Raw genomic sequence first — 22,363 nt, 5'->3', positions numbered from 1 at the left:
CTCTCTGACCGATAGAAAAATACAAGTTGTCATTTTCTTTGATAATTTCAGAGATTGATTGATTTTACATTAGAGGGAGTCCGTGTAGACTACTGGGTCCAGTTTCTAATCGATGACCTTATACACAGAGCAACACATTGCTCACAATCACTAATCGATGACCTTATACACAGAGCAACACATTGCTCACAATCACTAATCGATGACCTTATACACAGAGCAACACATTGCTCACAATCACTAATCGATGACCTTATACACAGAGCAACACATTGCTCACAATCACTAATCGATGACCTTATACACAGAGCAACACATTGCTCACAATCACTAATCGATGACCTTATACACAGAGCAACACATTGCTCACAATCACTAATCGATGACCTTATACACAGAGCAACACATTGCTCACAATCACTAATCGATGACCTTATACACAGAGCAACACATTGCTCACAATCACTAATCGATGACCTTATACACAGAGCATCACAATCACTTACAGCTGTTAAAAAAAAAAATGAAAAATAGTGAAACAATAATCCTTCAAAATGATACCATGATTACAAAAATTCCACCATCCATTTACTAGATATGAGAGATGATTGCTATACATTGAATACGTTAATTTCAATTTCACTCATTATCTGCCTTTCTATGGAAGTTTGAAGTACCGTAAATCATTAATGTTGCTCACCATACCCGTTTGTTTGTGATAGCATTAAACTTATCTAGCTCAAATCGACTGAGTGCGTTAGGAATTTGTTGTACTACTGATCCCCCCCCCCTCATTTTAATTGACCAATATTTATAGATATTTACATTTATACAGTCTTCGGCAGTCAGTCTACTAGTTTAGATATTTGGTATACATTGTAGTGACAGGTTTTATCCGCCGTATTATCTGATTATTACAGGCGATAAGCAGATAGGAATCGGAGAGGTAGTGTCTATTTAAATCAAAACTACCATATTAGATCGCGTCAATCAAAAACAAAATAACATTCCATAAATGTTTATTATCAGACCTATCTATCTACATTTCCGATGTTTTTGTCTCTGATATCTTTACACATTGGAATAATAACCATTTCCTCATGAAGACGTTTCCGTTGTAAAACAATGTGTGTATGAATAAAGATAAATATAGTACATGTGCGTGTCTATTTCAACGACTGGGAATTCTTACAGAAATGAAAGCAGAGTGTAAATGTAAGAAATAAAGTACCTTTTTTTTCAAAATCGATGTAGGTATGAACTGCTATGTTTCACACCGGCATACTTTTCCTGAAGCCCTAATTAATGTTCTTCCAGAAGTGTGCCGGTGTAACGACGAAAAGTGACCCCCGTTGAATATTGACCGAGGGGGGGGGGGGGGGGTGTCAAATTTCTTCGTAGAAAATGACCTCCGGTCAATATTCCACGGGGATCACTTTTTGTCGTTACACCGGCGTGAAGCCTCGCAGTTCATACCCTTATGTATTTTTTAAAAAATGAAAAATATTTCCCCAGATATAACGTATGGTCTTTTGATATTCGTCCAGGTGTGTATGTCATTGGTCCGGGACAGAGTGGGATCTATTATCAGCATCACGAAATGGAGTTTGGTGACCACGCTAACCTAACAGACATTATTGAAGCAGCCAAGATGATTGCAAAGGATTCCAAAAAACAATAAACAGGAAATATCATCCTTGTCTAAAATCAATTATGATAAAGGTCTTCCGTGTTTTAACCCCATTATTGTGTGGTAATGACAGAATATGCGGGTAAAATGAGGATGAAATCGTTTTATTTCAAACATTAGCAATTAGTTGGACTGGGAAATTCACAAATGTTGTTAATTACGCCAATTTGTACAGTAACTGTCATGCATAGAGGGTATTTCTGCCATGTATATTTCATACTTATAGAAAAAAAGTATTTAGTGCAATATGTACTACAGTAACATCTGTCACACATTAGTTAATCGTTACTGTAACACAGAGAAATTTCTGCTTAATTTTATAGCAATTTGTGTATTCAACATATATGTTACGATCTCCAGTTGTTGTCGAAGACAACGATTTGTTTAATTTCTACAAACAGGTAAATTTTTTTTTACTTCATTCCGAATCCGTGATTATAAACCAGTGTGAGATTTTTTTTTTTAACTTTTGTAAAGTTTGGAAGGTATTCGAAATAAATGCGCAATACGTTCAAGTACACTCTGTAGAATGATTAATGACGTTCTTCTCCGAAATTCGATGAAGAGAGTGGAACTGAGAGACTACATTTACAGAGCGTGGTTTGTCCTCATTGTGCTTTTATTTCCATTTTGTTTTCATTGCCATCATTTTGCCTATCAATAAATTACATGAAATAAAATGGACTTCGTGCTTTCATTCTTTGGCGCTACTCTTCAATAGCTGAATGGTTTGAAGGATTGTGAGTAGTAATATTTCAATCATATTCATATTTCTGATTTAAAATATGTTGCCCGATTTGTGCAAACTTATTGTAGCCCTGTCTCAGCGCGGATTCGTTCATGTACTCTGGCGGGTCAGGATGAGTGAAATGAATAGCATAAGCCTCTTTCTTCCAGTCAAAATATTGCTCCCGATCGAAGTCATGATAATGATTCCTGAACGTCGGGTGACATTTCAGCTGAAAGCACATGACCTGTAGATGGCGCTCTACATGTACATATTGAGGATATTTTTCGTAGGTTTTGTATGGAAGCTCGAGAGCGTTATGATAGAAATCTTCTGAACGATAATTCAAGAGACTGTCCTGCCAGTATTTCACAAAGTGAGAGTGCGGTTTTGCCATGAAAACACCAAGATTAATGACGTCAGGGTATCCATTACGCGTCATGTGATCAAAATTAAAGATGGCGTCGTAGCCTTTATCGATTAGATCGTCTACAGGCTTCAGCCAAAGAACGTCCCAGTCCATGTAGATGCCTCCATATTTTAGAAGAACGTCGGCTCGTATAATATCACTTTTGTGTTGAGTGTAAAGAACCTTGTGACCGAAAATTGTATCGGGAACTTCTCGGTATATCATGTGTAACCGAGGATCCGCTTTGAATTTATCAAAATACTTCCCATGTAAAAGATTATCACCATGTATGAACACTTTATCTGGTTTTAGAATAGTCATAACACTCCTAAGACTTAGATACATCATGAAATCCATCTCTTTTGAGTGATACCACACTAGGTGTACTATCTTTGGTATTTTGCCTGGAAGTTTTGGAGTGTCTTTTACAATAGCGGGGTCCCCATAAAACACGCGCCGTATTCTGGCTGCTAGTGTGGTGTTGGAGTACATCATATCCACGGGATATACTTCCGATATCTCGCAACATTCGACGTCATCTGTGATAATTTTGACTTTTCCTTTCGGAATAATTTCACAAACATCCGTATTATTAAAACTATTGAATGATAAATCCTGACTTTTCTTCAGCTTGACCAACTGTCGCAGTCGCTCTTCTTTTTCTACTGCAAATATGAAGCTCACCTCGTCCGCATGCTTGTTTAACCCCAGTTTGAAATTGTACTGACGATATGAAGATATGGACTTCATCAATAATAGATTCTCGGAGAAGTATATACCCCCTCTATCGTGCAGTACTGCTATTCCGAACCACACCCCACATCCATTTTCTTGACCATCCCAATTCTCAGGGATTTTGTGAACCGAGAATCCTGCCACAGTTTTTTTAAGTTCTGTCATCCACATGTCGTACTTTTTCTCTGTGAAGTTAAAATGATGAATGCTGTGAAATTCTATAGCATCTGGTCTCATGAACTTCCAGGCACTTAGAATGGACACATAGGTTTCAAACGAAATTGTTTTGTAGTGACACCACACGTAATGAATAGTATTAGGGACGGGTCTACTTTTGAGATCTTGAAGAGATAAAGCCTCGTACCCTGGTAAGGGATCCATATGATATTCTATAGGCGGCATTATCTTTCGTTTTCTCTCAACGCTATTATTCTTAAATTTGGAAAATGTGAGTAATCTTGAAGGACTTTTAGAGTCAATAACTTCCTCAGATTTAACGTAAAAGAACGCAGTATAGATATACAGTAAAAATGCACAAATACTCATGAGTATCAGCAAGTTTCTGCGTAGTTTCACTCTCATTTTGCCGGAAGTTTTCTGTTGCGGATGCAAGGATTGATCATTCCATCTCATATATACTCCATATGTTGTCCAACCCTGAAAAAGGAATGGACTTGTCTTAAATTAAAAAAAACTTTAAAAAACATACAAAAACAGAAAAAAAAACCAACATCGACAGAATTAATTTTCTCAGAAACCCCCCCCCCCCCCAAAAAAAAACAAAAGCAAAAACAAAACAAACCCAACAACACACAACTTCAAAATATTTCCTTGTTTCTAAGTATAAAGAGGAAATTGCTTGAATGACTGTGAATATTGTGACTGGTTATACGAAAATTATGCACGTGTAATTAGATACATGTAAGTACATGCCATGTTATCTGATAAAAAATTAACAAACAGAATATATATATATTACTGTAAAGTACTCTCTTGAGAGCACTTCTATACTTATCATATATACCCGTGGTGCTTATATAATTTATGAATCATTATGTTCGTTGGAGTGTTAACTACACTATAGTGTTAGGCTAGCGTGTCTGTAACCGTTCTTGAATATGAATTTCACAAGATGGTTGTAGGGTAGTGAGTTCATTTATTTCATCAATCATACGGAGTAAAACATATACGAGATGAGATGATATGAGATGTGATGACCCTAAAACAATGACAATATATAAACATACAAACAACACAAAGACAATACTAAGACATGATATTTCAACAATAACAAATACACAGAACATTCAATTAATAGAAATTAATGCTTAGGCCATTAATTTATAGTTTACATTATTTCTGTGATTAAAATATAGTAATTAGATTAGGTCAATTATATGTACATTACATACCGGTTTATGGAACCGAGTTAGCCCCTTATACAGTGTTGAATCAAAACTGGGCTTTATATATACTGACCTATTAAAACAGCAATTATAACAATATTCACAAACCCTTCTTATTTAAGGATACATGAATTAAAATAAAAACTTGCAATAGCTGAATAGATATTCATAACATTTAGCAGCTTCCATTCTTCTCTTTCATACAAGTTTGGCAATTTATTTAAAATATAACTTTTCTCATTCATTAACTACTTATATAGAATAAAATAAGTGATTCTATAGATTTTAAATAGCTTATTTTACTTACAGGTAAAGTTGTTGTATAGAACAATCCAAGTAATTTTAGATTTATGAAATGTAGTAGTCACACCTATGTAGGACAAACTATTCTTCTACTGGTCTAGCAACTCACTAACTACTCACTTTGAAAAAGAATACCTGCATGCACCCTGAAACACACACTTACTCACAAATACACACTCATACACAAACACACACTCATACACAAACACATTGACCCAAACACACACTCACTCACAGACACTTGCACACACATTCACAAATATACAAACATGCAATCACACACAAATATACACACATAATCACTCACACACAAAACATGCACTCACACACAAACACCCACTCACACACAAGCACCAACTCACTCACACAAATACCCACTCACTCACAAACACCCACTCACTCACTCACAAACACCCACTCACTCACACACAAACACCCACTTACTCACACACAAACACCCACTCACTCACAAACACCCACTCACTCACACACAAACACCCACTCACTCACTCACTCACTCACTCACAAACACCCACTCACTCACACACAAATACCCACTCACTCACTCACAAACACCCACTCACTCACACACAAACACCCACTCACTCACTCACTCACACACAAACACCCACTTACTCACACACAAACACCCACTCACTCACTCACAAACACCCACTCACTCACACACAAACACCCACTCACTCACTCACTCACAAACACCCACTCACTCACACACAAATACCCACTCACTCACTCACAAACACCCACTCACTCACTCACACACAAAACGCTCTCACTCATACCCTCTCACACACTAAGACAAACTAACTCTCACACACTCACTAACACACACATACTCAAACAAAAACATCCACACACCAACACGCACTCACACGCTCGCTTGCTCATTCATTCGCTCACTCACCCACACTCCGATTCACACGCATGACCTTGTTACTACGTCCCCTCCAATGACGTAACGCTGGGATAATAAGGGGAGACGACAAACCTACATACATTTAGATTTAATTAGGATATCAATGTCGAATAACATCACAGTGCACTGTACCTGTACTGGTTCCCATATAACATAAACATTTCATCCCATTCAAAGATGTACTCTCCTTCCTTAAATTGAAGCACCCGGATGATATCATAAACGGCGAGGAAATGATAGTTTTTTGAAAGAGAAGAGCGGCGTGGTTATGGATTAATAAAGATATCATCAGCATCCCTAGATCGATGGACATGATTTATACATTCGGATGTTATGTACCAAATTACATCAATAATTAATCTAGCAAATCGGACAGATGATAAATGAACTTTGCAGCCCAACGGGAAATCATATACAGGGCGAAAGGTGGGGGACTCCGGTTTCTTTTATCTCATTTTATTTTGATTATGGATTCTTTTTTTCTGCAAAGATATGGAACTGGAAAATTTGTCATTATTCATAACTAAAGGTATTCCAACAGCTGGTGGATTTGGAACAGATGTTTAGAGTGAGATTCAATTAGGACCACATACACAGTAATATTGCGTTGTCACGAGAATCACGGGAGAATAACGGGAGAATCACGTGATTGAATGACACACGTTCTTGTACATGTATGTCGATTTCAATATATTATTTTCTTCATTAATACTTCATATTCATTATTTGTGGGACTCTTTCTTCCCAAGAAATGAGAACACTAGCTGAAAAGGTCTTTTGTCATGATCAAACAAATTTAGTATTTGAGAATTTGGGTGTATTTCTGGTGGTAACAAGTACACGTCGATTAAGCACGTGATACACAATTCTCTCAGAAGTTTCTCCTGGGCAATCAAATCATCATTCAATCATGCATACATGTCTAATTACATGTCAAATAAAACCACCATATTTACACTCTATTCTTGACATGCGTGTAACATGGGACAAAATCGGTGTATAGATCATGATTGAAGATGTACTCATTTGAAAGGGTTATCATTAACAAAATGCTTGCAACTGAAAATGCGTGAGGATAAATTAGTATCTTTAGTACTAATTGGTATTATAACAGGAGCAAATACATGTACGTCAGTCATAAGCTGTCGATATAACCTCAGTTGAATGAATTATTGTATTCGCTAGTGATCAACTCGTTATAGACAATACAAGTACAAGTCTTGCATTTGTATACCATAATATGTAAAGGCATTGACTGGCAAAAAAATCTTGAAATATCAACGGTTAGATTGTCATCGATTTAAGCAAATTTAGGGCTTCAGAAGAAAATAGCATGCTAATATTTAAAAACAAGAATTTACAAGAAGAGCTTGCTTTGGAAAACATCGAACAAATGATAACATTTTTATCCTAGAATTGCTGGTGTACAAAATATGCAAGTTTGAGAGGCAAGGAAATTTTCTGAAGGAAATTCGGAATTTTCTCTAACTTGGAATATGTCACATGTTAAAACTTATTATTTTGAGTTAGACATAAATCATGATCGATAAAGTTTTCGCCATGCCGACTTCTCAAAATGGGGGTCATTCTCGTGCCCCCCCCCCCCCCTCTCCTTTTTGTTTAGAGGTGACTATAGTACCATTATTTATTCTTTAGTTTTGCCCTTTTTTCTCTGGAAGAATTTTAAATGAGAAATGATGATAGGCAATATATCGTAGCTCTAAACGGCGAAATTGTAATGCGGTAATTTCAAAACCGGGCATTCTAATGCGGTCGAAAATAACATGTTACGAAAATTTACGAGCATACACATACAATATTATGGACAGTCACAAGTTTCACAGTCGTCCTCTACAACTAGCACAATGTTGCTCAGATTACCTATCAAACTCTAGATTATCCCCCTGTGTGGGGTCAGCCAAAGGTCAATCGGTGAATAACAAAATCTCTAACGTAAAAATGTAAAATATCACCACTGTGAATTATAGTTCATTATTAAGTTTTTATACAAGTTCCTGGGTTGTCCCACCTTAAGACTGATTCTATGTAACTATCAAAATTCAGTGGCCACGGTATGTCACAGATTTTTATGAAACTTTGTGTGTAACAATATTATGATAGATATAAAACAAAAAGGACATGCAAAGGTTTGACTTAGCAACGGTTGCCATGGAAACCGATCCTCTAACAACAGCTGGACAAGATATGCACATGTATGTTATATTTTGAATAATCAAAAATTAAACGCTATTGTTTATAAAAACAACAATTGTAAAAATTATTTTGAGCTAGGTTCTAGCTTTTAGAATTTTTTTTGTATTTATTTAATCCTTGAAAACAATAGAAATAATTATTTTTATGATGTATAAGGGTTTGATATATGTAATTTTTAGAGAGGGATAAAATATATTTGCCCAGTCATTTGGTGTAAACTCACATGCTAGTAAAATGTATTGAATCTTACTTTTAAAAAGTACAGAAACACATTTGTGGAGAAACCAAAGGTAAACACATAAACCAGTAGTTTCCTCTGGTGCACAAACCAAAATACACCAGAAAGAGTTATTGCCCTTTGTAACACTCTCTTGTATTGGAGATATGAACAGCCTTCATTTGTTTTCAGTATGGCAGGAGGTGGAAATAGAGTTTTTATTCAATTTGTTATTCAGAAGTTTATCAATATCAGATGCTCTTTGTTCACTTAATTCACTACCACGATCTTTATCTTCAATTGTGCTAAAGGATTCCGGTTTACATGTATTTCATGGAATACAAATCCGTTTGATCTTTGCCATAGTCACCGGACTCTAGCATCCAATCGTCTACGTATTCGTAGAAAAAGTAAATGTTGTGGAATTTAACGCTTTATTGCATCACATCCGACTAAAAAAATGACCAGGGAAACAGAAGGCTGACAGACATATTCATAGAAAATATGAAAAAGCCCTGCCTGTTGCCGTGTTGGAACTTGTATTGACGTAAGTATTCTATTTGATTTAGAATCCAAATTCTAAAGTAAAGGCTGAATAAAATGTATCAGAAAATTTGGCTTTATAGTAAACATATGAGAACCCCAATTTATTTTATACTGCCAGCCAGGCTAGTCAGCTATAGTGGTATACATGTAGACTGAACATTGTAAGTAGTCCTGTCATTTACTGCATGGCCATGGGTGTACAATATAGAATACTAGTTAAGTATGTCCCCAACCTAACATTCACTCAGGGAGTTTCCTATCACATTTACACAGAGTTCAGGATCTGTAAAAATTGGGGAATACTTATAAAATCATGTTTCATGTGGAAATTTTCAAAAGGACTAGGCTTAATATATGTAATCCTAAGTGATGACCTCTCTCTCTCTCTCTCTCTCTCTCTCTCTCTCTCTCTCTCTGACTGTCAAGTTTACAATAAAAACAAACATGTGAATGCCTGTGTGCATTCTAGATAAAGATTGTTAAAATCATATATATTGGTGAGCCAGGCTACTTTCAAGTTTGTTTACCTGTGGTAACCCCCACTAATATGTGATGGTTCTAATCTACAGAAGAAATCACACAAATACTATTATGATTTAACGTTTTCTCATCTCTGTATATTAAATGTAAATTGTAAATCTTCAAATACTTTTGAATTCTTACTTTTTCATCCAATAATCACATATTTTGGCCAAAGTACATGACCACTATTTTATGTAATTAATGTGTGCTTTTCTGTGTTTCAGCTGTATGAGCATCATACTGTGCAAATCACCTAAAGATGGAGTTGACCAAGTTGCTGACTTTTAGGAGGTAAATATTCAGCATTAATGCATACACATTGAATACATAATTTGAAATTCAAATTTGAATCCCAGTATTATAAATCCTAAAACAAATTAATAGATGTGGGGAATGTGGTACATTGGGTTTAGTTTCTTGGTTATAGAGCCTGCATGGAAACTGAATTCTCTAGAATAATCACAGGAGACCATCCATTTTTTATGCGACATGATGACTTGAAACGTTTTCATCACAATTTATTACTTCACTTAATTAGCATACTCAAAAAGACTAGTTGTTTTGTTGTCAATGACGCACATATATATGTACACATGTGTATGAGCTCAGTATCTTTTGTAAAAATGATTAATTCTAATTAGGTCAATGTTGAGAATCACTCAAGTGACCTACATGTTGCTATTTGTGTGCGTCAGTCATCATAAGACGTTAATTGAACATTAATATTTTTTCTTGATAACCACCCTTCCAATTCTTTTCAAATTTCTTTTAAGCATCTTTGGGACAAGGGGAATTAACATAGATTGTAAATCTAAGGACTCTGGATTGACGGTACTTTTAAAAATGCTCTATACCAAAATTGAGAATTTTGTTTTAGAACCAGGGTTTGATTTCTTCAATTTTATGGAGAAAACTTTTTCAGATATACACTTCGTTAAATTGTAGAGTTGGGGAAGGGGGGGGGGGTTATAAGTGTATTTGACATTTATTTGTGTCCAAATTATGCAATTGATACTGAGGATTTCAGTAGTAGTTTGTTTTTAAAACAACAGACACCTAGAATTAAGAGCACAATGAAAGCATACATGTGATAAGGAGGGGGGGGGGGGGGGGGGGGGGTGTGACTTCATAATAATGCCTGAAAATTCTGAACAAGTAAATTTTAACAAAAATTTTACACTAGAGATGCCAATTCAAGATAATTAACATGCTTTGTTTATTGGCATCTGGTGTACATTTAGCAACAAGTAGTGTTGTTCATTGTGAAACGATAAATTGATAATGTACATGTATGCGTTGGTTGTACATGTGTTTTAGGCATATCTTATTGCATGTTTTGTTGTGTTTGGTTGTCGAAAATATTGATAGAAATTAATAATGAAGAATTGCTGATATACTAAGGACATCATGATTCTGATCTAAAGAAATTGAGGACTAGTTAATATTTACATACTTTGTTACATCATGACCATACATTGCTTGCAAGAAAAACACACATGGGCCACATACATGTAATCAGTGACTAAGACATTTTGTTCATTTATACTGTTTTCAAGTCATTACACTTAATTCTTAGAAAAATTCCTTAACTGGCAATTGATTGCAATCAGAAATTGCAAATTTTCTATTTATTCCTTACTTGACACCATCGAATGACAGTAATGTGATGCGAGCTCCCTGTAATCAGGGGGAAATAACTCATATAGCATTGTGAAAAATGTAGCTCATTGATTAGTCATATACGTTTGAAATATTTTATGGTTATACAAGATTTTTTACAATAACTATTGAAAAAGACTCGAACACAATTTATGTTCATGTTATGCATAAATCTTATTAAATCATTGACTCCGCAAAATATTATGACATCACAGGAGGGTGGAACTACCTTAAATAAAGCTGAATGCTTATAAAGGAAAAACAGAAAGGGGTACCAAAATTGCGAATTTCGAAAGCACAGGGTTGTGAATGTGGGTCCAAAAGAGTCATATAGTGTATAACATGGATTTTGTAGCCCTTAGAGCTATAGTGATACTTTGATTTTTTTTAAATTTGATTAATACTCAGGTAACCAATAAGGTTTGTGGACATCTTGTTAATTTATGAGTATTAACACTAATAATAGCTCTTCAATACATCATAAACACATGTATACAAACTGTATCAAAACATAACATCCTTTAGGCCAATTCAACTTAATTAGTAAGATTATCATCCTGGGTCACCAAAAAGTATGGGGCAGACTGTGGGAAGATTTTATTTTTTAATTTTTATTTTCTGAAAAATATATTGATGACAAACGAGTTTTTGTCAACAGAAGTGCATAATTTAATGCCAGATATATAAATCTATGTTATTTCACAGATGATTTTTTAGGGGCGAGTGGGCGGGCATGATAATCTATCAACTAAGTAATTAATTAAGTGGTAAAATTACTATTCTAGCATCATGAATGATCTTGTACATGTAAATTTAGTTTAATCAAATTGAATTAGGTGTGTACTGTATGAAAATGTGAAAAATTAGATGAACTTTTCAATATTTGTTCAACACATTTTTTAGAACTTGAAGAGCAGAAGATGCATTCCATGACTCTTATGTGATATAGAAGACAAAGAAGAGCTCTTGAGAATGGAAAAAAAACTGCGAGTTTTACAGTCAATGAACACACCTCACGACACAAGTCCATCCTGATTCAGTAAACTATTCTTCTAAGGAAACACCATGACTTAGTTAAGATCAAGTTTTGGTGTCAGAAGACTAATGTAACTAAAACATTGCAAAATTAACCTGCAAGTGTCTTATGTGAGCCTACTGAATAAGGATTCATTACTGAACAGTTGAAGGAAAATCACTATTATAATGATTTTAAAAAAAAGATGATTGTGTTGTTTGGATAACATTGTGATCCATGTTTGTTGAATAAACAACTTTGCAAAAATGAGTTGTTCTGTGTTAATATTATAAATTTACTAATTACTGGTATGTCAACATAGATTACAGTAACACTGAACAAACTTCAATAAATTTTAAAGTTTCATGCAGTTTCTGCAGTAGAAAATGACACCTATTGATTTTATGGTCCAAAGGTCACCAGGTGCAATACAATACTCTGTACAATTGATGTCTGACCAGTTTCTTCAGAACCCTTTGATTGATAGTGATATTTCATACAGGGGTTGGTCACTGGTAGTATATGACCCCCATTGATTTTCAGGTCAAAAGATTAAAAATGACAGGGGCCTCCGTGGCCGAGTGGTTGGAGCATAGCGTTCAAAATGACACGGCCTCAGTCTGCGCGGGCTCGAATCCCGCTCGCGCTGGTATTAAGTGAGAAAGTTTCCCAATTTACTTTCGGAAGGTCTGTGGTCTCTTCCCAGGTACATTGTATCTGGGTTCTCACTTTCACCAATAAACACTGGGCACCACCAGAAAACTGAAAATTTTTTGAGTGTGGCGGAAAATGACTAGGTGCAATGTAGCTAGTACTCTATGCAATGGTGTCCCCCCAATATCTTGGGCCTGTTGTTCAATTATGATATTTCATATGTTGGTTGGTTATGAATAGTAGATGACCCTAATGATTTCCAGGTCAAAGGTCAACAAATACAAGGCAGTACAATGAACAATTTATTGGTATCTACCCAATATCTTGAGAAGACTTTTTATAGTTATTGATAATAGTTTACATGACAATACAGTACATGTAATATAGCTCGTTTATGGAAATGATTGCAAAATCTACTTGGTGTTTGGGGAGGAGGGGGGTCCTACTGGATTACAGTTTATGTTTACATGGGTTTTTTTAATCACTCTAACTAATATTTAGTAATATGTTAAACTTCTCCATGTTTATTTTTGAAATATCAATTGCTCATATTGTTCATTTTAACTGAAAATGGTGTAGGTTGTATTATTTGTCATTAGTATGAATTTTTGGCAAAATGCCCAAATCTACAGTTTTCGTACTACAATAGATCAATTGTACTACATTTCACCATTAATCTTTTTATATAAATTAGGAGTCTTTGATATGGACACCCTTTGATGACAGTTGATTATGCTGTATGTATTTTCCAAATTATCTAAATTCATCAACGAAATCCAACAAAAAATCCCGTTTTGGCAAAATGCCCAAATCTACAGTTTTCGGACTACAATAGATCTATTGCACTACGTTTCACCATTAATCTTTTTATATATATTAAGAGTCTTTGATATGAACATCCTTTGATGACAGTTGATTATGCTGTATGTATTTTCCAAATTATCTAAATTCATCAATGAAATCCAACAAAAAATCCCGTTTTGGCAAAATGCCCAAATCTACAGTTTTCATGCTACTACAGATCAATTGCACTACGTTTCACCATTAATCTTTTTATATATATTAAGAGTCTTTGATATGGACATCCTTTGATGGTAGTTGATTATGCTGTATGTATTTTCCAAATTATCTAAATTCATCAATGAAATCCAACAAAAAATCCTGTTTTGGCAAAATGCCCAAATCTACAGTTTTCATGCTACTACAGATCAATTGCACTACGTTTCACCATTAATCTTTTTATATATATTAAGAGTCTTTGATATGGACATCCTTTGATGGTAGTTGATTATGCTGTATGTATTTTCCAAATTATCTAAATTCATCAATGAAATCCAACAAAAAATCACTTTTTGGCAAAGTGCCAAATTATAATACATTGGTACAGCGGTCAGTCACACACTCTTTACCATAGGTGGATATAGATATCATAAATAAGGAGGGAATTTTATGGGGAATCGAGATTTATGGAGAAAATTAGTTGTCTTTTTCAATTTTTTATATACCACAAGGACAAAACATGGGCAAAACGGGCTGAATTTTGCAGTTCAATTAGCCCTCATAGACTGCTGTCGGTTTCCATGGCAACGGATGGTAGAAATTCGGTGGTGGGGTTGAAATTATGTAAGATGGTGCAAGTAAAGTTAATACTGTGAAAATCAAAGAAATCTGTGACATTGAGTGGCCAGACCCTATCTGATTTCTTTGATTTTTACATAGAATTGATCTTAAGATGTATAGAAATGTGATTTTTACACCGAAAGATGGCGGGCAATGAACATAAAGTTGACACAAAACCAAACTCGTGTCACATTTAGATAAACCTTGTACAAAGAAGGCAATGTATAACAACCACGCGTTCATAAAAAAACCCCAAAAAACAAACAAAAAAACAACTTCTCCAAAAAAATATCAGCAATCATCTGTTTACTTGGTATTCACCTCATTATGACCTTGTGGTCATTCATAATATATGAAATGATTTGTTATTTCAGGTAAGCTAAAAAGACTCATAAAGATCAGGTTCACTTGCTCGTAACGATACATTGTCAATCACGTGATATGATTAGAGGTCAAATATTTTATGACAATGTCATATTCTTTGATACTGCTCAAGTCAATTGTATATATTTGTACCCAGGAAAAAAGCATAACATAACTAGTAATTATATCAGAGAGAGAGAGAGAGAGAGAGAGAGAGAGAGAGAGAGAGAGAGAGATTGCTTTTAATTTTTCAGCTGTGAATATTTCATTTCAAAGATCACGGTGATCTTGTGTGTTTATTACAGTCATGTAAATATTTGCATTTCTTATGTTTTCTAAATATTGTAACGATAGCCAATTCCTCATGAATGCATTGCAGTTGTAAACAATGTGCGTTTGTTATAATTATAGCTACAGATGTCAGATTGTTATAATTATAGCTACAGATATCAGATTGTTATAATCATACCTACATATGTCAGATTGTTATAATCATAGCTACAGATGTCAGATGTTTATAATTATAGCTACATATGTCAGATGGTTATACTTATAGCTACAGATGTCAGATTGTCATAACAGATGGTTATAATTATAGTTACGGATGTCATATTGTTATAATTATAGCTACAGATGTCAGATGTTTATAATTATAGCTACAGATGTCAGATTGTTATAATCATAGCTACAGATGTCAGATGGTTATAATTATAGCTACATATGTCAGATGGTTATACTTATAGCTACATATGTCAAATGGTTATAATTATAGCTACAGATGTCAGATGGTTATAATCATAGTTACATAGTTACAGATGTCAGATTGTCAAAACTATATCTACAGATGTCAGGTGGTTATAATTATAGCTACAGATGTCAGATGGTTATAATTATAGTTACGGATGTCATATTCTTATAATTATAGTTACAGATGTCAGATGGTTATAATTATAGCTACAGATGTCATATTGTTATAACTATAGTTACGGATGTCAGATTGTTATAATTATAGTTACAGATGTCAGATGGTTATGATTATAGTTACAGATGTCAGATTGTTATAATCATAGTTACAGATGTCAGATTGTTATAATTATAGTTACAGATGTCGGATGGTTATAATTATAGCTACAGATGTCAGATGGTTATAATTTTAGTTACATATGTCAGATGGTTATAATTATAGTTACAGATGTCAGATGGTTATAATTATAGTTACAGATGTCAGATTGTTATAATTATAGTTACAGATGTCAGATTGTTATAATTATAGCTACAGATATCAGATGGTTATAATTATAGCTACAGATGTCAGATTGTTATAATTATAGTTACGAATGTCAGATTGTTATAACTATATCTACGGATGTCAGATCGTTTTATATGTAACTAATGGTTCGAGATTTCAGATGGCTATAAATAATTGCCATATTGTTATAACAAAGATCTCTAGATACCGGAACGTTATAAAGAAAAGCTTCTGTTGTCTGACGGTTATCACCAAGAGCCCCGGTTATCATATCATTATAACGAAGAGCTCCATATGTCATATGCCCTTAATCAAAATCTATAGATGTCAGATGGTATTAATCAAAAGCTTCATTTGTAAGGCTGTCATAACCATGAGCTTTAAGGACAGATGTCAGATGACCATAACCCTAGCTCTAGTTAATCACAACCAAACGGTCTACATGTAGGTGTGAGATAGTAATAACCAAGAAATCCAAATATCGAATCATAAATAAGCGCTCCAGATATCAGGGTGGTGTAACCAAGCGTCCCAGATATCAGAATGGTGTAACCAAACGCTCTAGATGTCAGGGTGGCGTAACCAAGCGCCCCAGATACATGTATGAGGATGGCGTTATCAAGAGACCCGGATTATTTTTCAGATGGCCATAACCAAGAGACCTGTCCATCAGACGGTCTTAACCAAGAGACCCGGATGACAGATGATCATATATATGGACGCATAGAGCTCCATATGTCAGTTGTGCATACTGAAGAACTCTATGTGATATATGGTCTTAAACATGAGCTCTCAAGGGAACGCAAGTATGATATAATTCATTTGTCTCGCTTATTGATAAAACTTTGTTGCTGGAAAACAGTACATTTGCGAAAGCTGAAGTGGTAAAAACATACTTCAATACGATTTAATTAATTCATATAAATGGATGTGAAAGTGCTTAGATGCACATAAAACAACTATAAATCGTGGTTTAATTTGATGGATCACATAAGAAGTCAATTCCAGACATACAAAAATGAAACCTTACGATGAGCAATTCAGCCCAAGGGAAATGCAATGACTATTTCCTTTATTGATGCGCATGGATTCCTGCGGACTTTGGAGCATTGTCTCTATTTATAAAGATGTTACGATTATGAGTTGTCCGGGGTACGAGTTTGACTATCAAGATGGAAATGGTATAGTTTGTAGAAGGTACAGTGTGATTAGCCTGGTTCCCCATCCCTGTTCTGCGGCCACTGCCTTTAGCCAGGGAGGCAGGGAACCAGGCTACAATTTGACCTGCTACAGCATAGTGACAGATGGCAAATAAACCAAACTCCATAGAATAGTTATTGTCGCTACGCACACATTGGTTGGAGACAAAGACCTAGGTTCAATATAATCTAATTGGGCCCTAGTAAGGATCGCCACATGTTTTATAATAATCAAGGTAAAAATACCAACTATCTACAATGTCTATCAGCATGGGAAAACGATTTTCACTTTCATTTAACGTAGAAATAAACGAATGGGGGTGGGTGGGTGGGGGTGTTAAGGAATGTTTAAATTTTAGGACCAGAATTTGCAGTTCTTGTATTTCGTCAAATTCGATCCTTAATCCAATTCACATTCCTTTAAACTTTACCGCTCACTGGCCTACTTGAATGAAGCCTGGTGGCTATAATAAAGTAATTAGTATACTAATAATTACTCCGTAATCGCAATATCCCTTCAATATTTGATTAACACCGCATAAAAAATCTTAAGTACTGGTATTCTGCATTGTTTACGTATACAGTTTGCACCGACCTACTTACTGCTGGGGTTTAAACCGCTATGGGTCACGCAAAGAGACCTTTGGATTTTCACCAGATACAAGCAAATGGTTTAAAACTCTTTTGCCCAAAACAATAAAAATGTCATATAAAATGTAATTATAATTGATTTACCTGTTTTACACGGTTTCGGGACTCTCGTGGCGATCAAATTCACACTGCAGACAAATTGCCTGGTACTTGGAATTTTTATAGTTGCGTATATGGGAAAAATCAAACGTGGTAAAGGAAAAGGACTAGTATATTGACAAATCGGCTTATCCGATCGGCTCTTTAATTATTCAAACGTGTATTTTCTTGATCGCGATTTAAATGCACGGACATATAGGGAGAAATAGACATTGTAATTAACTGTCTTACAGGAGAATTGTGAACAGGTAATTACAACGATTAAAAAATCTGTAAGAATATAATTTTGATGAGTTTTCTCGTTAATTTATGTGAATTAACGATTCACAATTCACACTTTACATTATTGATATACATCATTCTGATTTTAACCTAAAAGGTTTTTTTTTTTTTTTTAAAATTTCATATAGGCCTAGACCCTCTTATAGTCCTGTTGAATACGTGCTTAGTATAACTTATCACCAAAGAAAACAAGCATGGTAGAAGACACCTTACCCTTTAAGATTGGGTGTTCAGCCTCTTATTCTCTCCTCATTACAAATTCAAATATTTTAACACATTTAAACTTTTCATATTGTCTCCCTGTCAGATAATTTCCTATAGAGCTTTTATGCTATTTGTTAGTGTAAAAACGCAACTTCAAGTATTTGTTCTTCTTTTCATAAGAAATCAATTACAGGAATTTAGAGTCGCTACATTTAAAATTGCTAGAGATATTAACAACATGTCATGTCATGATAGTAAATTGATTCATATTCATTTAATAAATATACAAATATTCCCGAATGACAAAATTTCTTGACGTTTTTAAGCTCACAATACCGGAGGCCAACTAAAGCATATACTCTTTAAAAAAAAATGATTTTGAGTACAAACATTTCTAGTAAATAATCAGAATAGTAAGTTGACTGAACTATATAACTGTATCATTTATTTGAGGCTCCGCAAACGTTCCCTTCTTGCATTTGAAATCTAGGTGATACATGTGTTCCAGTATACCCGAGTAAAGCAGTCATTGTCACTTCATTTGTGGAGGACCATTTCATGAAATTATGATTAGAGATGATCGAATATATATAAAAACCCTAAAAAAAAAAATTCACAACAGGCTTTGGTGAAAATGGGATTTAATGTGCTGCATTTAAACGTAGATTTTAAAAGAAATAAACCATGATGTTCTTAAAACATCAATAATGCATTTTCAGCTTCATGTTATTAGATGATAAAGTTGTGCAGCAGATGAGCAGTTTGTAGTTGACTTGGTGGTAATTGCAATGTACCGTGTGCTTTAGCTATAACAATTACATCACGTCACGTACTCGATATGATAGATAAACAAAATTAATAGCATGCTGTAAAAATGCATTATGTGCAATGATTCACTGGTACATGTACCACGTGCAATGTTGTCTATGTATATACAACGTCTCTGCTATACTTGGTTAAACTATTTTGCATTATTTACAAATCAAAACTTTAAATTATTCAATATGATATAATTTACATGTATACAATTCCGAAAATATGTTTGGCGAAACAAAAATCACCAGCAATATTGATTATATCCCTTTAATCTGAACTACTGAGTATATTTATTTCCCTTTGTTGAACTCTTCCATGTACTTAGATATTCGGTGTACACGCACGCTAGGTACAATTCATACATTACCTTAAGGATTGATTGATTGATTGTATCTTACTTAACGTCTCTCTCGAGAAATTTTAACTCATTTGGAGACGTCACCAAGACCGGTGAAGGGCTTCATATTTAGGATTTTGCTCGGCGCTTACGGCCGTAGTGAGGGTTCTTTTGCGTGCCAAACCTACTGTGATACGGGGCATCCGTTTTTAAAGTTATCTCCGAGGACATGTGACATTCACTCCTGATGCCGAGCGTTTGGTGATGGAACTGTCACTAGCTGTTTTAACGAATTAGGTCTGTCGCGGCCGGGATTCGAATCTCGGCCTTTCGCATGCGGGGCGAACGCTATATACCTCTAGACCACCGCGGGTACATTTTTAAGAACTTAGAAAAGGAAAGAGCGACAACTCAAATAAAATTCTCAGTTGAGCGAGTTGTACAAGAAAAGCCCCCACATTTACTGGCAACGGTGAGTACTGCGCTGACTAAGCTTTTTTTCTAAGTCTTCTCCTGCAGTGGTCATTGTGTGACTATATGAAAAATTCGATATAATATATATATATATATATATATATATATATATATATATATATATGTAATGTGCGTGATGCGAAAATTCTCCATACAGTCGGGCGCTCTTTTTGTAAGCTGATCCACACAGGTGCTTGTGGACATGATCATATACTCCAACCCCTTAGTTTACAAACAAATATCCATAGCATTAAATGTAACCAAATAATATGCGCATGTACCAATAAACGGATACAAAAGGCCATTATTTTGCACCATTAATATATTTCCAAAATCGACTTCAAGTAGATCTATTAAAGGTGCAAAATAATGAGTTTTATTAACGTTTATTTGTGCATAAACGTATTACAAAACGTGTGATTGATTGGAAATGGTCATATAAATTTCAATTCAATCCTATGAATATTTTTTGTGAACTAAAGGTGTATATGATCATTTCTACAGGCACTCGTAAAACAGCTAATTACAGTGTAGAGAAATTAACAAAATGAACATAATGTAGATGTGCATGAAAGGCGTGGGTAAAGGTACATTTTGAAACAAAACCCTAAACTAGAATACAATATTGTCAGTGGGTGGATTGATTAACCTGGAGAACATACCCTCTCAGAAATGATTTTGATAAATTCATTTAAATTGATTAATTCATTAATTTACTTCTGTTTTGTGTATTAAAAAGTCGTTCAGATTTATAGATATTAGTAGTAGTAGCTCGCCATGAGTAATGTTCTTAATTGTTTTATGAAATTATCATTACAATTGAAAAGATAATGAAATTCGTCTCCTATCTCTTTCATATTGCATAGGTGACATAGTCTATTTTCTCTGGGTTGACCACACCATCTACCTGTGTCTATAGGTAGTTTAGTATTACATGTTCTAAATTTACAAAATGTTTTCGATAGATATGTTGGAAGAAGTAGTAAATATTTTTCAAAACAATGAATTTTTGTATATCCTATAATTAAGGCCTTTAGAAGAATTATACATTTCGCTATGCCAAGATTGCTTGAATTGGTCAAACAATGCTTGAAACACTTTTTTCTTAAGCCAGAGAACATTGGGTATTTCTGTTGCTGCCACATATAGGACAGTCCACAGTTGTTTAGAATTTTTATGCCCCCGAGATCGAAGATCGGGGGGTATATTGTTTTTGTCCTGTCTGTCATTCTGTAATTCTGTCTGAACCTTTAACCTTGCTAATAACTTTTGAACAGTAAGTGCTAAAGTTTTGATATTTCACATGAGTATTCCTTGTGACAATACCTTTCCGTGGGTACCAACATTTTTGACTCTGTGACCTTGACCTTGGAGTTTGACCTACTTTTTAAAAACTTTAACCTTGGTAATAACTTTTGAACAGTAAGAACTAAAGCTGCTAGACCTTTGATATTTCATATGAATATTCCTGAATCGTATTACTTCCTGAATCGTATTAGTCCATGATGAGAACGAGATAGGCACATTAGCTATCATACTTCCTGAATCGTATTAGTCCATGATGAGAACGAGACAGGCACAGTAGCTATCTAGCGGGGATTAAAACTGCTCATACTTTATATACAATGTATTTTGAAATATTTAGCACAGTTATTACAATTGCATTGACATGTTAAATACAAGCAAAGTATATGGGGAACTTGATTCTGTAATTGGGAAGTTCATACCTGAGCGGAGGTAGAAATGAATGCTCATTATTAATGAATTTTCTCTGTGCTTTATAATTTTTCACTAATTTTAAGACACGCCTCTGTACTGATAAAATATGCAAAACGTTCAGCATAAAGTTTAAGGTATTCTGTATTCGTAACAAGTCTTTCCAGATGACGTAAGTCTATGTTATAAGAAATAATATACCATGCAAATTATAGAGACTTACCTCCTCCTCTGCAAAAGTCCACTGTTCATCTCTGACGACAAACTAAATCTTAAATTATCCCACTGTCGTTCGGTGGCGTGTAAGGCGAGGAAAAAC

The 22,363-nt window shown here is 34.7% G+C and overlaps 2 protein-coding genes and 1 long non-coding RNA gene across 10 annotated transcripts in view; 2 read left to right on the top strand and 1 right to left on the bottom strand.

Moving 5' to 3' along the window:
• LOC130048333 (peroxiredoxin-like 2A) overlaps nt 1-2,370 on the top strand; it is a 9,657-nt gene extending 7,287 nt beyond the window's left edge. For all 4 annotated transcript variants that reach the window (XM_056144929.1, XM_056144930.1, XM_056144931.1 and 1 more), the window contains exon 6: nt 1,548-2,370. In XM_056144929.1, coding sequence (XP_056000904.1) covers nt 1,548-1,681 — 134 coding nt within the window. In that variant the 3' untranslated portion in view covers nt 1,682-2,370. The remainder of the gene's footprint in view (nt 1-1,547) is intronic.
• LOC130048332 (uncharacterized) lies at nt 1,003-22,363 on the bottom strand. 5 transcript variants are annotated; one of them, XM_056144925.1, is made up of 2 exons: nt 22,268-22,363; nt 1,003-4,218 (listed from the first exon to the last, which is right to left on the bottom strand). In XM_056144925.1, the coding sequence occupies exon 2, from the start codon at nt 4,192-4,194 to the stop codon at nt 2,446-2,448; it is 1,749 nt and encodes a 582-aa protein (XP_056000900.1). In that variant the 5' UTR covers nt 4,195-4,218; nt 22,268-22,363; the 3' UTR covers nt 1,003-2,445. The 5 variants fall into 5 exon arrangements, with proteins under 5 accessions (XP_056000900.1, XP_056000903.1, XP_056000899.1 ...); XM_056144928.1 differs by lacking the exon at nt 22,268-22,363 and adding an exon at nt 18,201-18,333; XM_056144924.1 differs by lacking the exon at nt 22,268-22,363 and adding an exon at nt 6,340-6,439.
• Nucleotides 8,707-12,903, top strand: LOC130048334 (uncharacterized). Its single transcript, XR_008797165.1, has 3 exons — nt 8,707-9,185; nt 9,931-9,997; nt 12,269-12,903. It is a non-coding gene; the product is annotated as an uncharacterized LOC130048334 (long non-coding RNA).

The sequence above is a fragment of the Ostrea edulis genome, chromosome 7, assembly GCF_947568905.1.
Source record: "Ostrea edulis chromosome 7, xbOstEdul1.1, whole genome shotgun sequence".
NCBI classification, from domain to species: Eukaryota; Metazoa; Mollusca; class Bivalvia; order Ostreida; family Ostreidae; genus Ostrea; species Ostrea edulis.
The sequence above is the reverse complement of the archived record's forward strand: the minus strand, read 5'-3'. Positions and strand labels throughout refer to the sequence as shown.

Excerpts from the sequence above, each read along its gene's own strand:
- LOC130048332 (XM_056144925.1), bottom strand. The coding sequence starts at position 4,194 with ATGAGATGGAATGATCAATCCTTGCATCCGCAACAGAAAACTTCCGGC.